General features: G+C 42.5%; 1 protein-coding gene across 1 annotated transcript in view; it reads right to left on the minus strand.

Moving 5' to 3' along the window:
• Positions 1 to 1,808: 1,808 nt before the first annotated feature.
• The window catches only part of OSBPL11 (oxysterol binding protein like 11), a 30,954-nt gene continuing 15,604 nt past the window's right edge, over positions 1,809 to 17,158 (minus strand). The window contains exons 6-13 of the mRNA XM_065751156.1: positions 15,098 to 15,299; positions 12,436 to 12,581; positions 10,107 to 10,247; positions 8,932 to 9,430; positions 7,714 to 7,900; positions 4,997 to 5,179; positions 4,446 to 4,599; positions 1,809 to 3,453 (exon numbers count right to left, since the gene is read on the minus strand). Of these exons, the coding sequence (XP_065607228.1) occupies positions 3,376 to 3,453; positions 4,446 to 4,599; positions 4,997 to 5,179; positions 7,714 to 7,900; positions 8,932 to 9,430; positions 10,107 to 10,247; positions 12,436 to 12,581; positions 15,098 to 15,299 (1,590 nt within the window). The 3' untranslated portion in view covers positions 1,809 to 3,375. The remainder of the gene's footprint in view (positions 3,454 to 4,445; positions 4,600 to 4,996; positions 5,180 to 7,713; positions 7,901 to 8,931; positions 9,431 to 10,106; positions 10,248 to 12,435; positions 12,582 to 15,097; positions 15,300 to 17,158) is intronic.

The following is a 17,158-nucleotide window of genomic DNA, read 5'->3' on the forward strand; positions in this document are numbered from 1 at the left end:
AGCACAGCACGCCTGGCTGCTCCCTCCTGTCATCCTACAGTGAGCCCCTTCCTCAGTTTGCCACAAACACCACTCCTTCCACACCCATCTAACATCAGTCTCATTTAACACATTAGTGTCCCTGAATGCCCAGGAGGAATGGGGGCACCAGGCAGCTTTTCTAACACCAAACTCCCTCTTAGCTATCCAGTCCTTCTTTCCTTCCCATTGAATGCAAACACTTCCACTATGAATATTCTTCTCAAAACAACATCTTCAGGCACAGGGACAGGAACAGACTGAGAGGCTTTCCTGAAAATAAACTCCAGACTCCATTTATGTATTCATCTTTCCCCCACCAGAACCATGTCAACAATCACACGTTCTGGATCACACGCTTGAACATACGTGTTAAAGACAAGCAACACATCATGCCCAGTTTTCCCTGAGCAGCAGTGAACCCAGTACCCCTGAGGAGGGCTCCAAGGTCTGCTGATGTCTCAGAGAGCTCTGAATTACCAAGGGCCAGCAGGAACTTTTACTCAACTTCAATAAAGCTCAATCAAGCCATAAAGAAAGGAACACAAGCCTAAATCCCTACGTTTTGCCACGCTCTCCATTTAACACACCAGACTTCTATGAAGCTTCTACATGAGGAGCAGCAGGGATCTCTTTTCCCATCACTCCAGAAGGTACAAGATGGAAACAACAGCAGTTATGCAAGAGAATCTAATGTGGTCAGTGTTAAAAATACACATTAGTCTGCTGAGCACTTGCAGCTCTTAGAAAACCCCAATAAATGCCAACATTTGAGCAGGACATTTGGTGGATAGGTTTTTCTTAAGCTATTTTTTTTAATTCCATCCTTTGTTTCCAGGAGAAACTCGCATCATTATTAAATCCACACCACAAACTCATTCCAGTTCTTGTGATCATCTGAGCAAAGGAACTTCTTATTTTTTCCTAGCAGCATCCCCATGTTAAAAATGAATCTTTAAGACTATTTCATCAGGCTCGGTCTATTTTTACATGACCAAATTAGTAACAGCTTTCTCAGCATGAAACCACAGGCATACCAGATGAGGGTGGAAGAGGAAAACTTGGCTGATAGTACACGAAGAACAGATCACTTCAGGGTGAACATGGGAGCCTTTCAGCCATCACCCTGACAAACTCCCAAGTCAACGTTTAAGCAGAGCACAGCAGCTGAGTCTCATAGGTCTGCATTCTAATACGGACAACTTTACCTGCTGAGCATAACCCAGGGAAGCAAGTCTTGTTAATGGTGCAGTGATCATAGCAGGAACCAGCTGGACCTGGCACCACCCTTGCTGTTTATTTAAAGAGTACGTGGCATGTGACAGAGAGAAATCTACTGGGAAACATGCAGTGCTGCCAATTTCTTTTCGTTCCCTCTACCACCCCAACTTGGTCCAGGTACCAAAGAACTCCTGAGCCAAGGAAGCTAACATGCTGCTACCGTGATTCCTACCCCAAGTGCTCAAACTGCCTGAGGAGCACACCCCAGAAACAAGGAGAAACCAGACCCACTGTTTTCATGTATCTTTTTATTCCTGGTTGAACATGAAGATGCCCAGTAGGTATCCAAAATGAAGACAGGGTAATTGTATAGAATACCACAACAAGACAGCAGGGTCTAAACCACATTCTTCTGCTGCAGAAAACAGTTACTACTGAAGTGCACAGCGCCAAAATATCCTGCTATAAGGGCCAGCACAAGCCCAGACAGACAGATCTCCAGCATAAAAGACAGCAATCTACTCTTCCTGGCCACCCGATCCCAAGGTAAAGCAAACAGAACAAACAAATCGTTTTGTAGTTTTATTATCCCCACCCCCAATTCTCACAAAGGGACTAGGACTCGCATCGAGATCTCAGTGCATTTCACAGCAAAAAAAAATCATAATACAAGAAAAAATCAAGATGGTTGTGCATAAATCCAACTTTTTTTTTTGCACAATTTACAGTTTGTGTTGAAAGTTAACATGATTATTTAAACCTTCTGATGCACTCTTACACTTGTATCTTCTCCGCAGAAAACATCTTACCAGATCACAAAGCTGTGAGTTCTCATGAGGATGGATCAGGAGCAGCCATTGCCATGGCTGGGAAGTGGCAGATAATGTTATATACACTGACTGGAAGACTACATCAGAAGAAAAAACAGAGTAAGGCACCACTGTTGGAAAAAATTAAGGTAGCTTGTAGTTACAACAATAACGAAAGCCATAATAAGTACTAATCTTAATTGCCAGCAATTCTTAAACTTCAATAAAATAGTTATAAAAAACAAAGGATGTTTGTACCTGAATACAGTTTCCTGATACCAGATTGTGTTTCAAATCAATACCCAGTCTTCAGCACAATCAGCTTTTTGTAATATCTAAGATGAAAAACCAAAGCCTATAGTCCATGTATTCACAAGTCACATTTCACTGCTTTGTTCTGAATAACACCACAGGAGAAAAACCAAAACAATCCGAAGGACAGTTTGTAACACTGATACTTCACCTCTGCGATGATCAGATGGGTAGAGAAGTTTAAATACAAAATTGTGTATATTCTGTTCTGTTCAAAAGCCTCAGTCCTTGGAAGGGAAGGTGGAAGAGAAAAGGCCAAACCTCAACACATTACAACAGGAGGGAAAAAAAAAGTTACTCAAAGATTTAATAAAATTAGGAGTTGAAAAGCATTCAAATTACTTTTCCAATTCAAGTCAATTATTTCAAGTATATTAAAATGCTTCAGAGGAAAAATTTCTCCATGGTTACAATTCTAATTGCTTTTATAAATCCATAAAAAAGAAAGGTAGTCTTTACATATATTCCATACTCCTCCGATGCATGCACGCATTCTCTCCAAAGAAAAAGTTCCCACGATCCAGTTGTTTCTTAACACTGATTTCAGGCACATCTTCCAAGCACCTCTCCAGTTGTGTTTTTGCCAACGAAGGTCTAACACCGGGCATAAAAGCAGCAATTTTTGGTTGCTGTTGTCTACATGGGTACTGAGCATATTTCAGTTATTAAATAGAGCTTGATGTAGAAAAAGAGTGCCCGTGTCACTCTGAAAACCAAACAGTTCCTCCTTCTCTTAGGCAGCTTTTGCAATCAGACAGACCTACTTAGAAGACTCCTAGCCAAGTCAGATAAAATCTTCTGCATCGTACAAAAAAGCAAGTTGGTTGAATGTGTACCTGGCAAGTTTGTCTCTATGACCTTGTTTTGAACAGCTTTAAAGTGCCCTAGTTTACTTCTTTATGCTCATTTAAGCTTTCACTATTATATAAAAAGGGGACACTCAGTGCGATTACTGCATTCTGAAAGACAGAGAAAGAACATCACAAACGGGAGCACTCATCTTCCAGCAGCTTTTCTAGTTAGTGTCCGTTTGCTGAGTTTGCATGGCAGAGACTGCTCTCCAAAGGGGTTTATGATAAACCCAGCCATCTCCCTGCAGTTTAAACAGAAAATACAGTTACAACACATACACAGCCCCAGCAGAAATCTCTTGCACAACTACTACAGGGCAGCTGTGAAAAAGCAAAGGGATGCAGCTTATACTTTTAGCTTGCTCAGATTAAGACAGATCAACGCTGCAGGCTACTGAGCATACCTCACAGGATGCAGGACTCCAGCTGAGCCACAGCTAAGCTCTGGGAACTGACCACACTTGCAATTAACCCACACAGAAAGCCGCTCTTCTCAACTCCATAATCCAGATTTCATTAAAAAGCTAAACCAACACACCAGCAAAGGGACGACCAATCGACTATTACCAGCTCTAACACAGCCCTACTGTCCTCCTGGAAATCAAGTCGTTCTGGGCTACATTTAAAAACAGTATGGGTACAGTACCACCTGCATCACAAGGAATGTCTATTCCAAAGTTACCGTAGCAGTAGCCTCTTGTCTTCCTGCAGTTCAACTTGTAAAAGCCTTACCATAATATTAATACCATTACTGCAGAATCTGTTCAATGGCTCAACCTATAAGCTCCCTCCAAAACTTAACATGCCAGGAAATAAATTCAAAAGTTGAAAGTGAACACCTTCTCCTTCCTTGCTAACAATATTTTGTCTCTATATTATGGACATGAGCTTAATTAGTGCTGCTGATTAATTTCTTCAGGCATTAACTGTGGCAGCCTACTTACACCACGTACCAGGAAAGCTACTTCCCACGTGATGTGGGGAAGTGCTCAACAAAAGAGACAGCCACAAAACAGACACACATTTAATTACAGAGTAATTGAACAATCACAGTGTTTGGGAAACAAAGGGTAAATCTTACCTGGGAGCTCACACATCACCTGACCAGCATGCACCCCGTGAAACTGAATGGTAAGAAGCAAGGCCAGACACACTGTTCTGACAGAGCACACCCATATGAGCACCTGCTTCCCCCCTAGTTCTGCCTTTGCCACCTAGCTACTTTGGGACTTACTTCTTTAATGAAGTATTTAGTACACCAAGGAGTTTCTGTTTCAGCACGAAGCCTCTCTTCATTCCTCTGTCGTTCTTCAAGGGCTCGCTTGTGCTCTGTAGCTTTATCAATGTCTCCATCCCGCAGAGACTCTGTTACATGTTGCCACAGCCTCCTACAAACCAAGTTGTTAACTTTAGTTTTCCCAAGTTGCCTTAGCTCACCACATCAAACTGCACGACAGAACCGTTTGCACGCAGTCCTTCCAAAAGAATTGCTCTCTGCACAACAAACCAGCACAAGACAGCGCCATGGTGCAATGCAGGTGAGAAGCCTGTGGCTGAACCTCACACCTACAGGAGCAGTAAGGAGCAGATAAGAAAAGGCTGAGGCTTCAGCTGTGCCCATCTAATGCCTGCCTGCACACCCTTCAGAAGTTGCTATGGAAGTGTTATTCAGCAGGCAGCTCTCTCTAAGCACCATCCTTCAGCAGGAACGGCCCAGCTGCATGGTTTTCCCCAAGGCATTTACCACACTACTCAAAAAAGGTCAGGCAAAAATATATATTTTACCTGGATTCAAATGGTCCTTGCTTCTCAATGGGCCGGACTCGTTTCCGTGTCACCGACAACTTTGTCAAGTCCACATATTTTGTCTCCCCATTGCTGTAGGTGAATTCAAGCACGCTGTTCCACTCCCCTTGCACTCTGCACACCACTGTGTTGGTCGTGTTCTGCTTCACCTCACCTGTGACTCTGGGAAATGTCATGATTTTTAAAAGACCGTGGTCAGAGATGCTCATGGCATTACTCACTCAACCTCAGCATAACGTATGTAACAATCAGTTGAAGAATATCCTATCAAGTATGTAGTTCTGACTTAAAAATGTAAAAAAAGAGTGAAGCTTTTTACAAAGACTGTATCCTGCTACCTGCCCAGCTCAAGTAGAACTTGAAGAAAAGGAAACAAAGTTTGCAAACTCCACAAGCAATGCTCAAGATGTGATCTCACACGTCAGGTGCTGATGGCTGACACCATCTCTAGCTCCAACTGATTACCTGCATTATAGACAATAAACAGCACAGCACTCTCCAGCTCCCAGTCCCCTCAGCATAAGGATACTGGGTGCTGGATGTGATGGGAACACGTGGGGCATGCTGTGGGCACGGCACGAGGTCATTTATGATGAAACATCTGTCCAAATTTTGGACCAAGAAGAGCAGTAAGAGCACATGCATGCTTCCTGAAGTCAACCAGTGGGTAGCAGTTTCTAAAAATAATGGAAAGAGCAGGCTAAAGGCAAGCAGCCTTCCCCTCACACTGCTTTCTCTCCCTGTGACTCTCACACCTCACTAAAGGTGCTGCCAGGGTGAAGCCCTCATCCTCCTCCAGGAGGAATCCATAGGACACCAGAAAGCAGCCAGGTCAGACTGTGCAGTCACATCTCCACAAGTCTGTGCTCTTAAATAATCCCAAGTGGTGACAGCAGAGCACTGGCAACCCAGTATTTTAATATCAATCATAAAATTACTGTCTCTACTCAGCTTAGAGGAAACAAGGTTTTATCACTCGTGCAGCATTACAAGGCACAGCGCTGAGCTGCTAAATTAAACTCTTTGTTGTGACCCATATTTCCTCCCACCGTATTACTCAATGACACAACCATTCCCACACTGCAGAACACGATATGTGCCCAAACTAATACTACTGACAAAGCCTGGGAGCATTTGTCTGCAGGCTTGGCGTGACTGATACACGCATCCCCATTCAAGGTTACTATCATCTTCTGTTTGATCAAACCAAGGGGGCACAGGGCCAAGCAGGCAACACCCAGCTGAGGTCTGGCAACAAGGGTGAACACAGATCTATAACGTTGCCACAGCAACTTACTTGCACTCAGTGTAACCATGACAACGCTGCTGCTTCCCCACCAAGCAATTCTTGTGGCAATGGTCAATCATTACTGCATCAGATTTCCAATAGTTGCAGTACATTGAATGAACCTGCCTAACAAAACCTCTACACCCACTAATTTCATGGAGACAAGTAGAACATCTTCCAAAATTTAACCAGCATTAAAAAAAAAAAATGCATCCTATGGCTCAATTTCTACTGCAGTGACTGGAAAGTGGAAGCTGCATTGGAAGCAATGCAGACAAGGATCTCAAATGACATGTCACTTCTGTTCTGTTTCACTTGTAGCATTTTCGCGTGTGAGCTTCAGTTCTCTGGATGTCTTTGAGATGGTTAACTTTGGCTGCAAGGTAAACTCAAAGCATGTATGGGAACGTAAGGGACAAGGCACTGCAAGATGAAGGTTTGGGTGTTTTTTTGTTTTGTTTGAAGCTGTAAGTAGATCCTTGCCCTAATATTCAAGAAGTACTTTTTCCCAGTTATTTTTTATTTAACCTAAGAAAAGGTTTAAACAAGTGCTGTCCAAGTAATTGGCTGAGAGCAAAACACTCTGCAGCCACACACTGTGTGTGACTAATGCTTTTTCTTCTCCTTAATTTGCTGTCATTACAATAGCACTAGGCCAATGTTACAGCATGCAGCCTTACTGTAAGAATCTCCAAAAACACCACTCCTGATGAGTTCTGAAAGGGTTTGTACCAAGTGCACAGATGTTTATACAAATTTCTTGGAAGTAACTGCAAGCCAACTTCCCCTTGGTGGTCTTTCTTTTATCTGCTAGTCTCTCATTTATGGGCATACATGAGGAATCACCATTACAAGAGCTAATGTTCTGGTCTTCAGGGAAAGAAATGTCACAAAAGTAAAAGACTTTGCTCAAGCTGCTTAAACTTGATAGGATTCATTTCTCAGTACTGTTTCTACCTTTTGATTAAATCCAACTGGGGACTCCTTCCATACAATACTGCTGAAGTATTCAAATGAAACAATTCAAGGCCACACAACTAACTACAGAGCATGTTTTAAATCCTGTAGCATGCTAACCAGCTCATTTCAGTAGCAAGGAATCTGCAGCAGTCAGGAAAAAAAGCCAGGAGCCCTCTTTTCCCAATGGTTTGGGCTGAGAGACAGAAACTAGGGATCTCTTCACTGCCTTTAAACGTAACCTCACTGCTCCTTGAGGATCACAAGATGCAGCTAGGACATTGTTTCAGAGCACAGTAACATCTCAAGTATTCACTGATAACAAGAACAGACTCACACTCAGACTCCTGGAACACTTACTCAGCACAGAGAAAAACAGCAGTTACACAGCTGCTGGAGTTCTAGAGCACAAACTTATGTAGAAGAACAGCAAAAAAAACAGTGCTCTCACCGATGCAGTTTCCCACCATAGAAGGGCTTGGTGTGGAAGTTAATACTTGCAGAATATCCTGTCTTTGCACAGTTTATGTTGACTTTTCCTCCCAGTTCCACCCAGGGAACAGTCAAAATTGATCGAGCATACGCACAGGGCAGAGAGAATGTGTATTCCTCCTCATGCTCCAAGAGGCTTAGGAGACCTGTGCAAAGAAACATCCTTAAATGAGCACTGCTTTAGAAATGACTAAGAAAGTTACTGAAACAGCCTACATCTGACTACTTTTCCTCATCATTCCTTCACACCAAAGAAAAACAAAAGCAGTGTTTATTACAGAATCTAGATACTGAGGTTAATGCCTTCAGTAAAAATCTAACACACACTTTTGTTTCTTTCTTGAAATGAGATTTATCCTAATAATATCTGTCCACAAAATACAATATCGTGCAACACAACATATTTTTCAGTCAAATGTAAAAAGGCTGCCACTGTCTCATAGTTCTGCAGCTGCTCACTTCTGAAATCACACGGTAGAGACAAAGCATTGAGATGTGCCTTCCATAACCCTGCCATGCAGGTATCCAGCTGACAGCCAAATACCTGAACCTGGATGTCCCCAGCTGCTGAGCAACACACAGGAAACAAGATGGGCAATCCTGTCTCACTATTACTAAATGGAAATTACCTGCTTTGTCCCTAGAGGATCTAATTTCTGTAGCTGAAGAAAATTGAAACTTCAAAAGGAATACGAGTGAAACATATGCAAAAAGAGGAACCTTTACTTTTGATGAAAATCTGGTATAAGTTATTTCAATCAATGCTTTGGAAACATTCATAAAAACCAGTTTATACTTACTGCCCTTTTGTTCAAAAGGCAAAAACTGAATTCCAACGTACTCCTGATCTTTGGCAAAGAGTAAGCTTACCTATTCTCAAACCTGCTGTTTATAATGAGGACTTACAGTTACCTCCTGCCCTCTGTAAAGTATAAAAATCACCAGGTGACTGTATGTAAAGGTTCTCAGATGTGAGATTAAAGGAAAAAAAAAGCCTGAAAGCCCATGGTAGCAAATAAAATATCTGCAAAAAGATTTATCTGAAACACCTTTGAAACAAAACTACCAAGCAGAAGTAACCTGCACTTCTGCCAGAGATGCACAACACTGGATTTTCTCTCAAGTTCATGTTCTTAACAACTAGATAAAACAAATAAAAGAAAAACATTACACTTACCTTCACCAACCATAGTCACCCCTATTGACATTCCCAAGAATTTACTTTTTGTCCAGACATGAGCATTGACACACATCTTCCTCTCTACACATTCAGCATAAAACCCTGAGACGGGAGGGTGGTGGGACACCTGCTCAGCTACAAACTTTACTGTGTAGTAGTCCAACTCTGCTTGGCCTTCCAGATCTTTAGACAAAGTTACATGCTCAGAGGGGGAGTGAGCAGAGAAGTTACTGCCACCATCAGTGGTTACTTCACTCTTGGGCATCCTCCAAGAGCAGTGAAATGTTTCCCCAATGATTGGATTGTATGGTTTCTTTGCAATAGCTCCTTTGCGGCCTTCATGAAATGAAGTGAGGTAATACTCAACAAAGCGGATCATCCTCTCCTCAGGGGTGGTGCCATTTGTGATTGAAATGAAGAGATCTGGATGGGACATGAAGTCCGCATACATCTCCAGCAATGATCGCTTTTCTAAAATAAATGTGGGAAGAACCACCTGAAATAAAGCAAAAAGCTGTAGTCAGCAAAATGAAAAGGCAGGCAGTTTCCTAAGGGAAGTTCTCAGGTGGAGGATTCTGTCTTGTTTTGGACACTGCACTTTTAGACTAAACCTTACTGTCCCTCTGTAAAGAGACAAGCAGAGTGATCATGGATCCCAGAAAAGCAATTCACAAGGGAAAGTTTTTGCTTATTGTATTCTTAAGATGGAAGTGTTTGAAAGGGATGGAGTACCCCCCAGTAACAAAAAGGTTTAGAGTGGAGTTTAGAGTGGAGGTTAGGAAAGGTTTTGTCTAATAGAGAGAAAAAGCATGCAAGCTGGGCCAACATGCTTGAGAGCCTGCTGTCTCTCTCACCACAGAAAATAGGACAAGCATCTATCAGAGATAATAAACTAGGCTAACCCTCTATCTTTGAGGGGAGGATCTTACACTTTCCCATTTATATCCACTACTGTAGTAAAAAAAAAAATAGAAGTGGTATCTTTTGCTGTGCCAAGAAATAATATTTTAGTATAAGAGCGTATTATCAGTCTTCTTCCCTGCAGAGGCAACTAACCTCACATAACTAACTCTGCTGTAATAAGCAAGACAAGAGTGTCTCAACCATGAGATCAAACAGTCCATTTAAGTCTGCTGCATTCAAAGAGGCATCTTCACACTTGAGTTACTTACTCTTGTTAAGTCCATGCCAAGTTTAAGCTGAGACAAGAGATGCAAGATAACACTGCGCTGTTCCTCCACTCCTCCTAGATCATCTTCTTTATCATCACAGAGGTCCTCCAGCTCCTCATCTGGATTTATTTCTTCGGGTTCCTGGAATAAGAGCCATAAACATCAGCTCAAAGATGTGTCTATCATGTCAGTATCCAAGAAGTCCTTCCCCTTGTATTGCAACTCGCCATGTCTGATACAAGAGATTAACCAAATCCCTGCAAAGAACTATACAACAGTATTTTCACCCAAGATAACTACTGAAGAACATAGAAGGATATTAAGACAACTTGGAGCAAATTTCATCCAGAATATTTTTGCTAAGATTTCTCACCATCTCTCAAACAGGTCAGAAAAAAGCAAATGTGACCTGCTTTCCTGTAAGCTTTTGAGCTAACATGACAGCAAACACTTCAAACATACACACAAAAATAGCAAAGCAAAAGGTAGCAGAAATTCCAGCCATCTTGATGACACCTCTCCAATGCTCTTCCACACACTGAGTGTCTTACTATAACTGAAGTGCCCAAGCTGACTGTCAGAAATAACAGGACAACCATTTTAACAACCACCCTCCCACAAGCAGGACAGCTGAATGCTCCAAACAGAAGGGAGGGTGCTTCTCCTGCTGTCTGCAGGACATCCTGGTGAGGGTCTGGAGCACAGGCCTTATGAGGAACTGCTGAGGGAGTTAGGACTGTTCAGTCTGGAAAACAGAAGGCTCAGGGGTGACCTTATTGCTTTCTATAGCTATCCAAAGGGAGGCTGTAGTGAGCTGGGGGTCAGCCTCTTCTCTCTTTTAACTAGTGATGGATGAGGGAATGGCTTCAAGTTACACCAGGGGAGATTCAGACTGGATGTTAGGAAATAATTCTCTGAAAGAGTTGTCAGGTGCTGGAATAGGCTGCCCAGGGAGGTGGCAGAGTCACCAGTCCTGGAGGTATTCAAGGAACGTTTAGGCATTGTGTTGAGGAACACGGCTTAGTGAGAACTATTGGTGATAAGTAGACAGTTGGACTGGATGATCTTGTACGTCTTTTCCAACCTTGGTGACTACGATTCTGGGACAAACAGCTAGGCAGAAACAGAAGGGTGGTGCCCTAAGTGCCACGAGATGGCAGCAATATGTATCTGCCCTAAGGCCTTCCCCTGGAGCAGCAGCTATCAGCTCAAGGCAAACTCCCCAGCACCCGACCGTGACAGAAAGCACAAAGTTCCACATCCCTCACAGAGCCCATAACCTGACAAACTGTGCAGTGTCACATGAGTGAGTCCATTCCAAGGTCACTACACTGTTCTACTACCAAAAACAAGGGAGCTGAAAACATCCACAGCAAGTGATAATCCTTGTCATGCCTTAACTACAGACAGTGACATACATTAAGCACTTAAGCTCTAACACCCTTAATTATTAGAAGGGGGAAGGAATCAAAGAGGTGCATTATGAAAACTCCTGGTTATATGTTGCTTGGTTTCACTTGCAGATGTTGGGTTTTTTGTTTGTTTACTTAATGACAATTAGACCCACAAAACTTAAAAGACTGGAGATGTTTCAGCTACCATTTTGCTGTAAGATAGTAAAGTGAAACATGCTGCTGCAGAGATATACAGCCACACGTGACCTTTTCACAATAGCAGCCTCATGTAAAGAGCTGAGAAACCAATTGGTATAGAAAAAAACATAATTACAGTTCCCTACATCAAGCTAGAAAAACATCATCTTAAATAATCCTGTTCTTTTACTTGAATATTTTGCACTTCATATTCTTGACAGTTATAATGGTACAGACTGCAGGTGTATTTCAGAAACGTTAAGCCACCCAGAAGCTGAGCAATGAGAGTTGCTCATATTAAAAAAAAACACATGCAGAAAGAGCTGAAAAAGAAAGATGGGAAGATTAAATAGCTGGAGAGTGGCAATTTTTTCTCTCATCTACATAGGTAGCACTTCTTGGGCCTATTTTGAGAGTGTCATGAATTCCAATTAGGTCTCCTACACTTCAGTTTCCAGTTGTTTTAGATTAACATGCAAAGGAACACTGCCTTTTTCAACACCTGGCATTACTGTCCCAGTTGGCTCCCTGTGACAGCTATTTAGAGAAAGCTGCAAAATTCATTGGGAAAAAAAAAATCAAGCTATGAAACTAATTTACTGCAACTGCACTCACTCATCCTCCAACACAGCTAATTGAAAAGTACGAGAAGAATTGCATTTAAACCATTTTCACATAACACAATTGGGCAGTCCTCAAAAATTCCCCACAGAAAGAGGATTTTCACATTACCTTACCCTTGTTAGCTGGCAGGGCTCCGCAATGGACTGCTCCTCTCTGACAGATGCTGGCTTGTTTATCTCTGCTGGGAAATTCTGAGCTGCTCCATTTTTGAAGTGGTTCGACAGAGATATCTTTGGTTCCAACCAACTGATCGTTGTTCCTGAAGCAAAGGAAAGTTTGCGCTGAAACTTGCTCATCCTCTGTGAGGTCGGCGGATAGCGGCTTCCCCCAAAACAGCTTTCTGAAGGAAAAGCTGAAAGCAGCTAGAGCCTCCTGCAGCCAATCCCTCCAGCAGCCACCGAACAAAGGTGGTGCAACGAGACACCACCTTCGGTGATCATTAGCACAAACCCTGCGATTGGCGAGCTGTAATATGTGCAACTCGGGCTGGAGCAACTCCCGGTGTCAGGGTAGGTGTAATCAGACACTCCAGGAAGAACCCAGTTGCATGTAACCCTTGCAAGTTTTCTTTAACTCATTCAAAAAAGGCACATACCTTCTCAAACCCAGCTCAGTTCTAGACTGAAAAAAAGGCAAAGAAGAAAAAGTTTTGCTGCCAGTGTTTTCTCTGGAGAGGGTACTCACCTTTTCTTGGCTGGAGGCAGGCACACACTGCTGAATAAATAATAGTTGCCCAAAAAAGATGCAGGGCTTGGAAAGCTATTACCCACTCAATGACTCCAGTATCTCCAGTTACTCCCAGCTAATTTATCAGGATAGATCAAGTTCCTCATCAATAATGCAAATGTTCCATTCTTTTTCAGAGGCTAATAGACAGGTGACTCCTGAAGTCACAGTTTGTTTTGATTCAGTAAAAAACAAGCCACCATTTTATGCTTGCAGTCTAGCCAGATGTGTGAGTCTCAATCTGCAGCACTGATAAAGCAGCCCACTGCACCTCTGAACCCACATCAGAACAGATGTGGTCTCTTTCTATACCATCCACAACCCTCTCTTTACAGAGCTCCATTACCTGCAACTAGGTCACAGCATCAGCCACAAAGGATATTTAAATAAGAGCATTTCCACCAGGAAAAGTACCAGGGCAGGAAAAGTCATACAGCTTACTAAAATGGAAGAATTTCTAAGTGTGTGTCCCAGACCGCATGCAGCACATGCTCACTGCCTATGCATCAGCTTGAATTTAACAGCTACTGCCCATTTTACTCTATCAGTTACTTAGAAGACTCTTAGAAGCTTAATTTCATTTCACTACTGTTAAATTCGGAGATTTTTAAAAGTGGTTTGAGATACCGTTATGCTATAAGGACAGAGAGGACAGGGTATTGCACCAACATTCTCTTCCACTGGAATCACATTCAAATCCATTTTCAAACACTTCAAGTAGCATATCCTATTCTCTTTACTTGTGATCTCATCATCCCCCAAAAGTCTTTTTTAATCCAGTGCGTGATTTCATCACTTAACATTCCTGAAATAATAGTTGAAACTTCCCTGTTCATCTTCAGGTCTGATTTTTGAGATGCCTCAATGCAGCTGGGGCAGTATTTTCACTCTTCTTTGGTTTCTTCTTTGTTTCATGTGATTGCTTTTTTAGTTTGCTCCTCCCTCCCTGATCCCCTTCTAAAATTACAGCAAACCTGCGTTCTTCCCCACAGAACTGAACTTCCCAAGTTAAAGCAGTGCTCAATGAGCACCGCTGATCTCCCCCTCAACCCCCACGACAGTAACGGTTCAAAGGCAAAATAAATGAAAAGCCACCTTTGTAGCACACCAAAGGTAATCACCGAGAAGAGTGTGCGTGTCCCATAGTCAGGCACTGATTGTCACAAATTAGCTGACAGCAGGGAAAGTTCTTCCAGTGTGAGTAACTTCAGAGTCAGACTAAGATCTGGAGAGACACCATCCAGTTTGTTGGTTTTAAAAAGTCATTTTGGAACTAAAGTACAGCAAGAGTTAACCTGTCCTAGTCGCACTTTCCCTTCTGAAACCTGCCACTGTTTAAAATAAACTACATCAGTACAACAAATGCTTTTGTGTGGAAAGCTAAACTACTTGTAACTTTGGAATATGCATTGCCAAAGCAAATACCACAAAAAATGATACAGATATGAGAAAGATGAAGTAAGAGACAAAGTATGACTGTACAGTATTGCATACTTATGTCAAACACACCTGTTGGAGAATAGAAGCACTTAAGTATCCAAAAAGCCTGTTGCTTATGAAGTCACTAAGAGAATTCAGAGTTTTGTTATTTTAATGCTTGCTAGAAGCTAAAGCTCTGCATAAGAAGTGCTTACAGCAGGCATTAAGCATGTAAAAAAGTCAGAGCTGCGTGACATCTGGCAGAGCTCCAGTGGACAGCACACAGCCTAGTGTCTGCGACCCCACAGAAATCCCCCACCACCATTACTGTTCCTCATCCCAAAGGCAGCCTTCTTTCTGTCGTGAGATCATCTGCAGCAATCAGTTGTTTCATTTATGCAGCTCTTGTAGACTGCCTTAATAAAGAAATCAATAGACAAGAGGGAAAATACACACAGGAGTTCAACTCCACATCAGCAAATATAGACGAGCTCACAAGCAACCAGGCAGACAGCAGTTGTCTCTGTCCATGAGCAACTAGACTTAGTGGGACAAGCATTTTCAGAAGTGAAGAGGAAAAGGATTCATACTCATTATGGGGTTCAGCTCTCTGCAAACATCTACACCCACCTGCTGGCAAGGATCCCTTTTGTTGTGAAGCGTGTTGTAACTGGAGAATATGGAAACAGTCATTTAAGCAGTTCATGGTTGCCATGGAAGTTGCTTTGAGCATTAATAGGTCTTGATCCAAGGACGTAAGGTGACCGGAGACAGGAAGGCATTCTATGCTCCTGATCAAGTCCCTCTGCTGGCCCTCAGCCTGCGACATCATCTACCAAACAAAGCAGGTGTGATCAGAAGGTGATGGAAGCGAGCTGCGTGATGTGCCAGATATGCACACAGTCCCACATGATTTTATGATAATAAAACTAAAACATAATAGGTGTGTGTAGATTTAACCATATTTTTCTTCCTTTCCTTCATGCAGCCACTGAATTCCCACTGAAATAAGTGGCGACTCGTTTACACCCACATTGCTGCCACGCATAGATTCGCTATTGTGCTGTTTATTTAGGAGAGGGAATAGAGAGAACAGCAGGATTTTCACCTTCATTACATGCTCAAATTACAGCTTCCCTCATTATTTTTATCCTTGCTCTCCCCCAGTCTCCTTTCTTGCTTCCTCTGGAACAGAGCCACACAGCCCTACATTACAGAACCTGCAACAGCACGTCTCATTGGCCTGTGAGAGGTAGAGCATCAGCACACACCAGCCAAACAGCACCCCGTGGTCTTCAACACAAAGATATCAATTCCTCCTTGAGCTCTCAGAAGCGTGACATTGAATCATGGGGATGGAAGGAGACTCCTATATGTATAAGTCACTTTTCTGGGGAGGGATAACAAACAGCATTGATGTAACTGGGTGCTGCTACTCTGCCATCGTTATGCATTCTGGCAGTTAATTAAATGTAAAAATAGATGGATTAAGCAGCGTAGTAAAAGGACTTATTAAGAGAATCCAAGATGCATTCATATGTTTTACTGCTGTGGTACTACTCTGGCTTTTAATTTAGAAATTCTGGCAGTGATCCTGCTTATTTTTTTCCATACCTTTGCCCGAAGTTTCTTCTAGGAACTGCTTTTAAGGTTTTACACAATAGACACTCAAGCAATAGGTATTTATCTGACTTCATGGTATGTGGAACATTTTAGGGCTTGGCCACATTGAACATTGCAGTGTGAAAGTACAGATGACTTGGCTCTTCAGAGGTGCAGCTATCCACACACAGGCACCTGCCCCAGGTGTGACAGTGCAGAAAGGCAGCAAGCACTCAGTGGGTGGGGTGTCTGCACAGGCAGGGCTACGGAACCATCAGAACAATGTTCTGTCTTTCTCCAGTCAAGAATGTGATTTGTCTTCTTCCCCCACCACTCTCCCAATGCTTTAAAAGCCTCTGTTGGGTTAAAAAAAAGGAGCAGGATTGGCTGGCAAACCAACACAGCTCTTCTGGCGAGCTTTGCTCAGCATTTCATTGCAGAGTCGGGACAAGCCACACCATACTCAGCACCGACATTTAAATAGCCACATCTACCCTTTCTACAAGTGTACTTGGAACAGGCTTAAGTTGTTCTTTATTGTATATTCAGATTTGTAAAATAAAAAACAGTGCTGGGGGTAGGGGAGAGGTGCACTGTTACAGAAAACAAGAGGTCAGAAGCATGCAAGCCATAGCTCACATTTTGCAAATGCACGCACCTGTATTTACAGCACATCAGCACAAACATCCCCTTAGATCTCCTGATTTGCAAGGCATCCTAGTCAGCAGCATTTGGTGAAGAACAAGGGAAAAGGACTGACAGAACAGCTGCACAGCAAGTCACTGGGCAGTTTACAGAAAGAACCACCACACAGCACATAATTTTAAAGAGAAGGGCTCTTCTTAGAGCTTCTCAAACTGAATTGGTAGCAAACACATATATTCAGCTCAAACGTAACAAGCACATCTGCCTTCTGTTATTTCAAGTATTTTAACTTTACATAAAAAAAAACTTAGGCTTGTATCCAACAAGCATTTTAGTTTCCAAAAGGTAAGTAAACTGACATCCAGTGCATTCTTCATTTACACAGGTCAAAAAATTAAGCTGATACAGTCGTGATGTTGCCCAACTAAGTAATAACTAAAGGAA

The sequence above is a fragment of the Cyrtonyx montezumae genome, unplaced genomic scaffold (genome assembly GCF_038088225.1).
Source record: "Cyrtonyx montezumae isolate F1298 unplaced genomic scaffold, pur_monq_1.0 scaffold_7, whole genome shotgun sequence".
In the NCBI taxonomy this organism is placed as follows: Eukaryota; Metazoa; Chordata; class Aves; order Galliformes; family Odontophoridae; genus Cyrtonyx; species Cyrtonyx montezumae.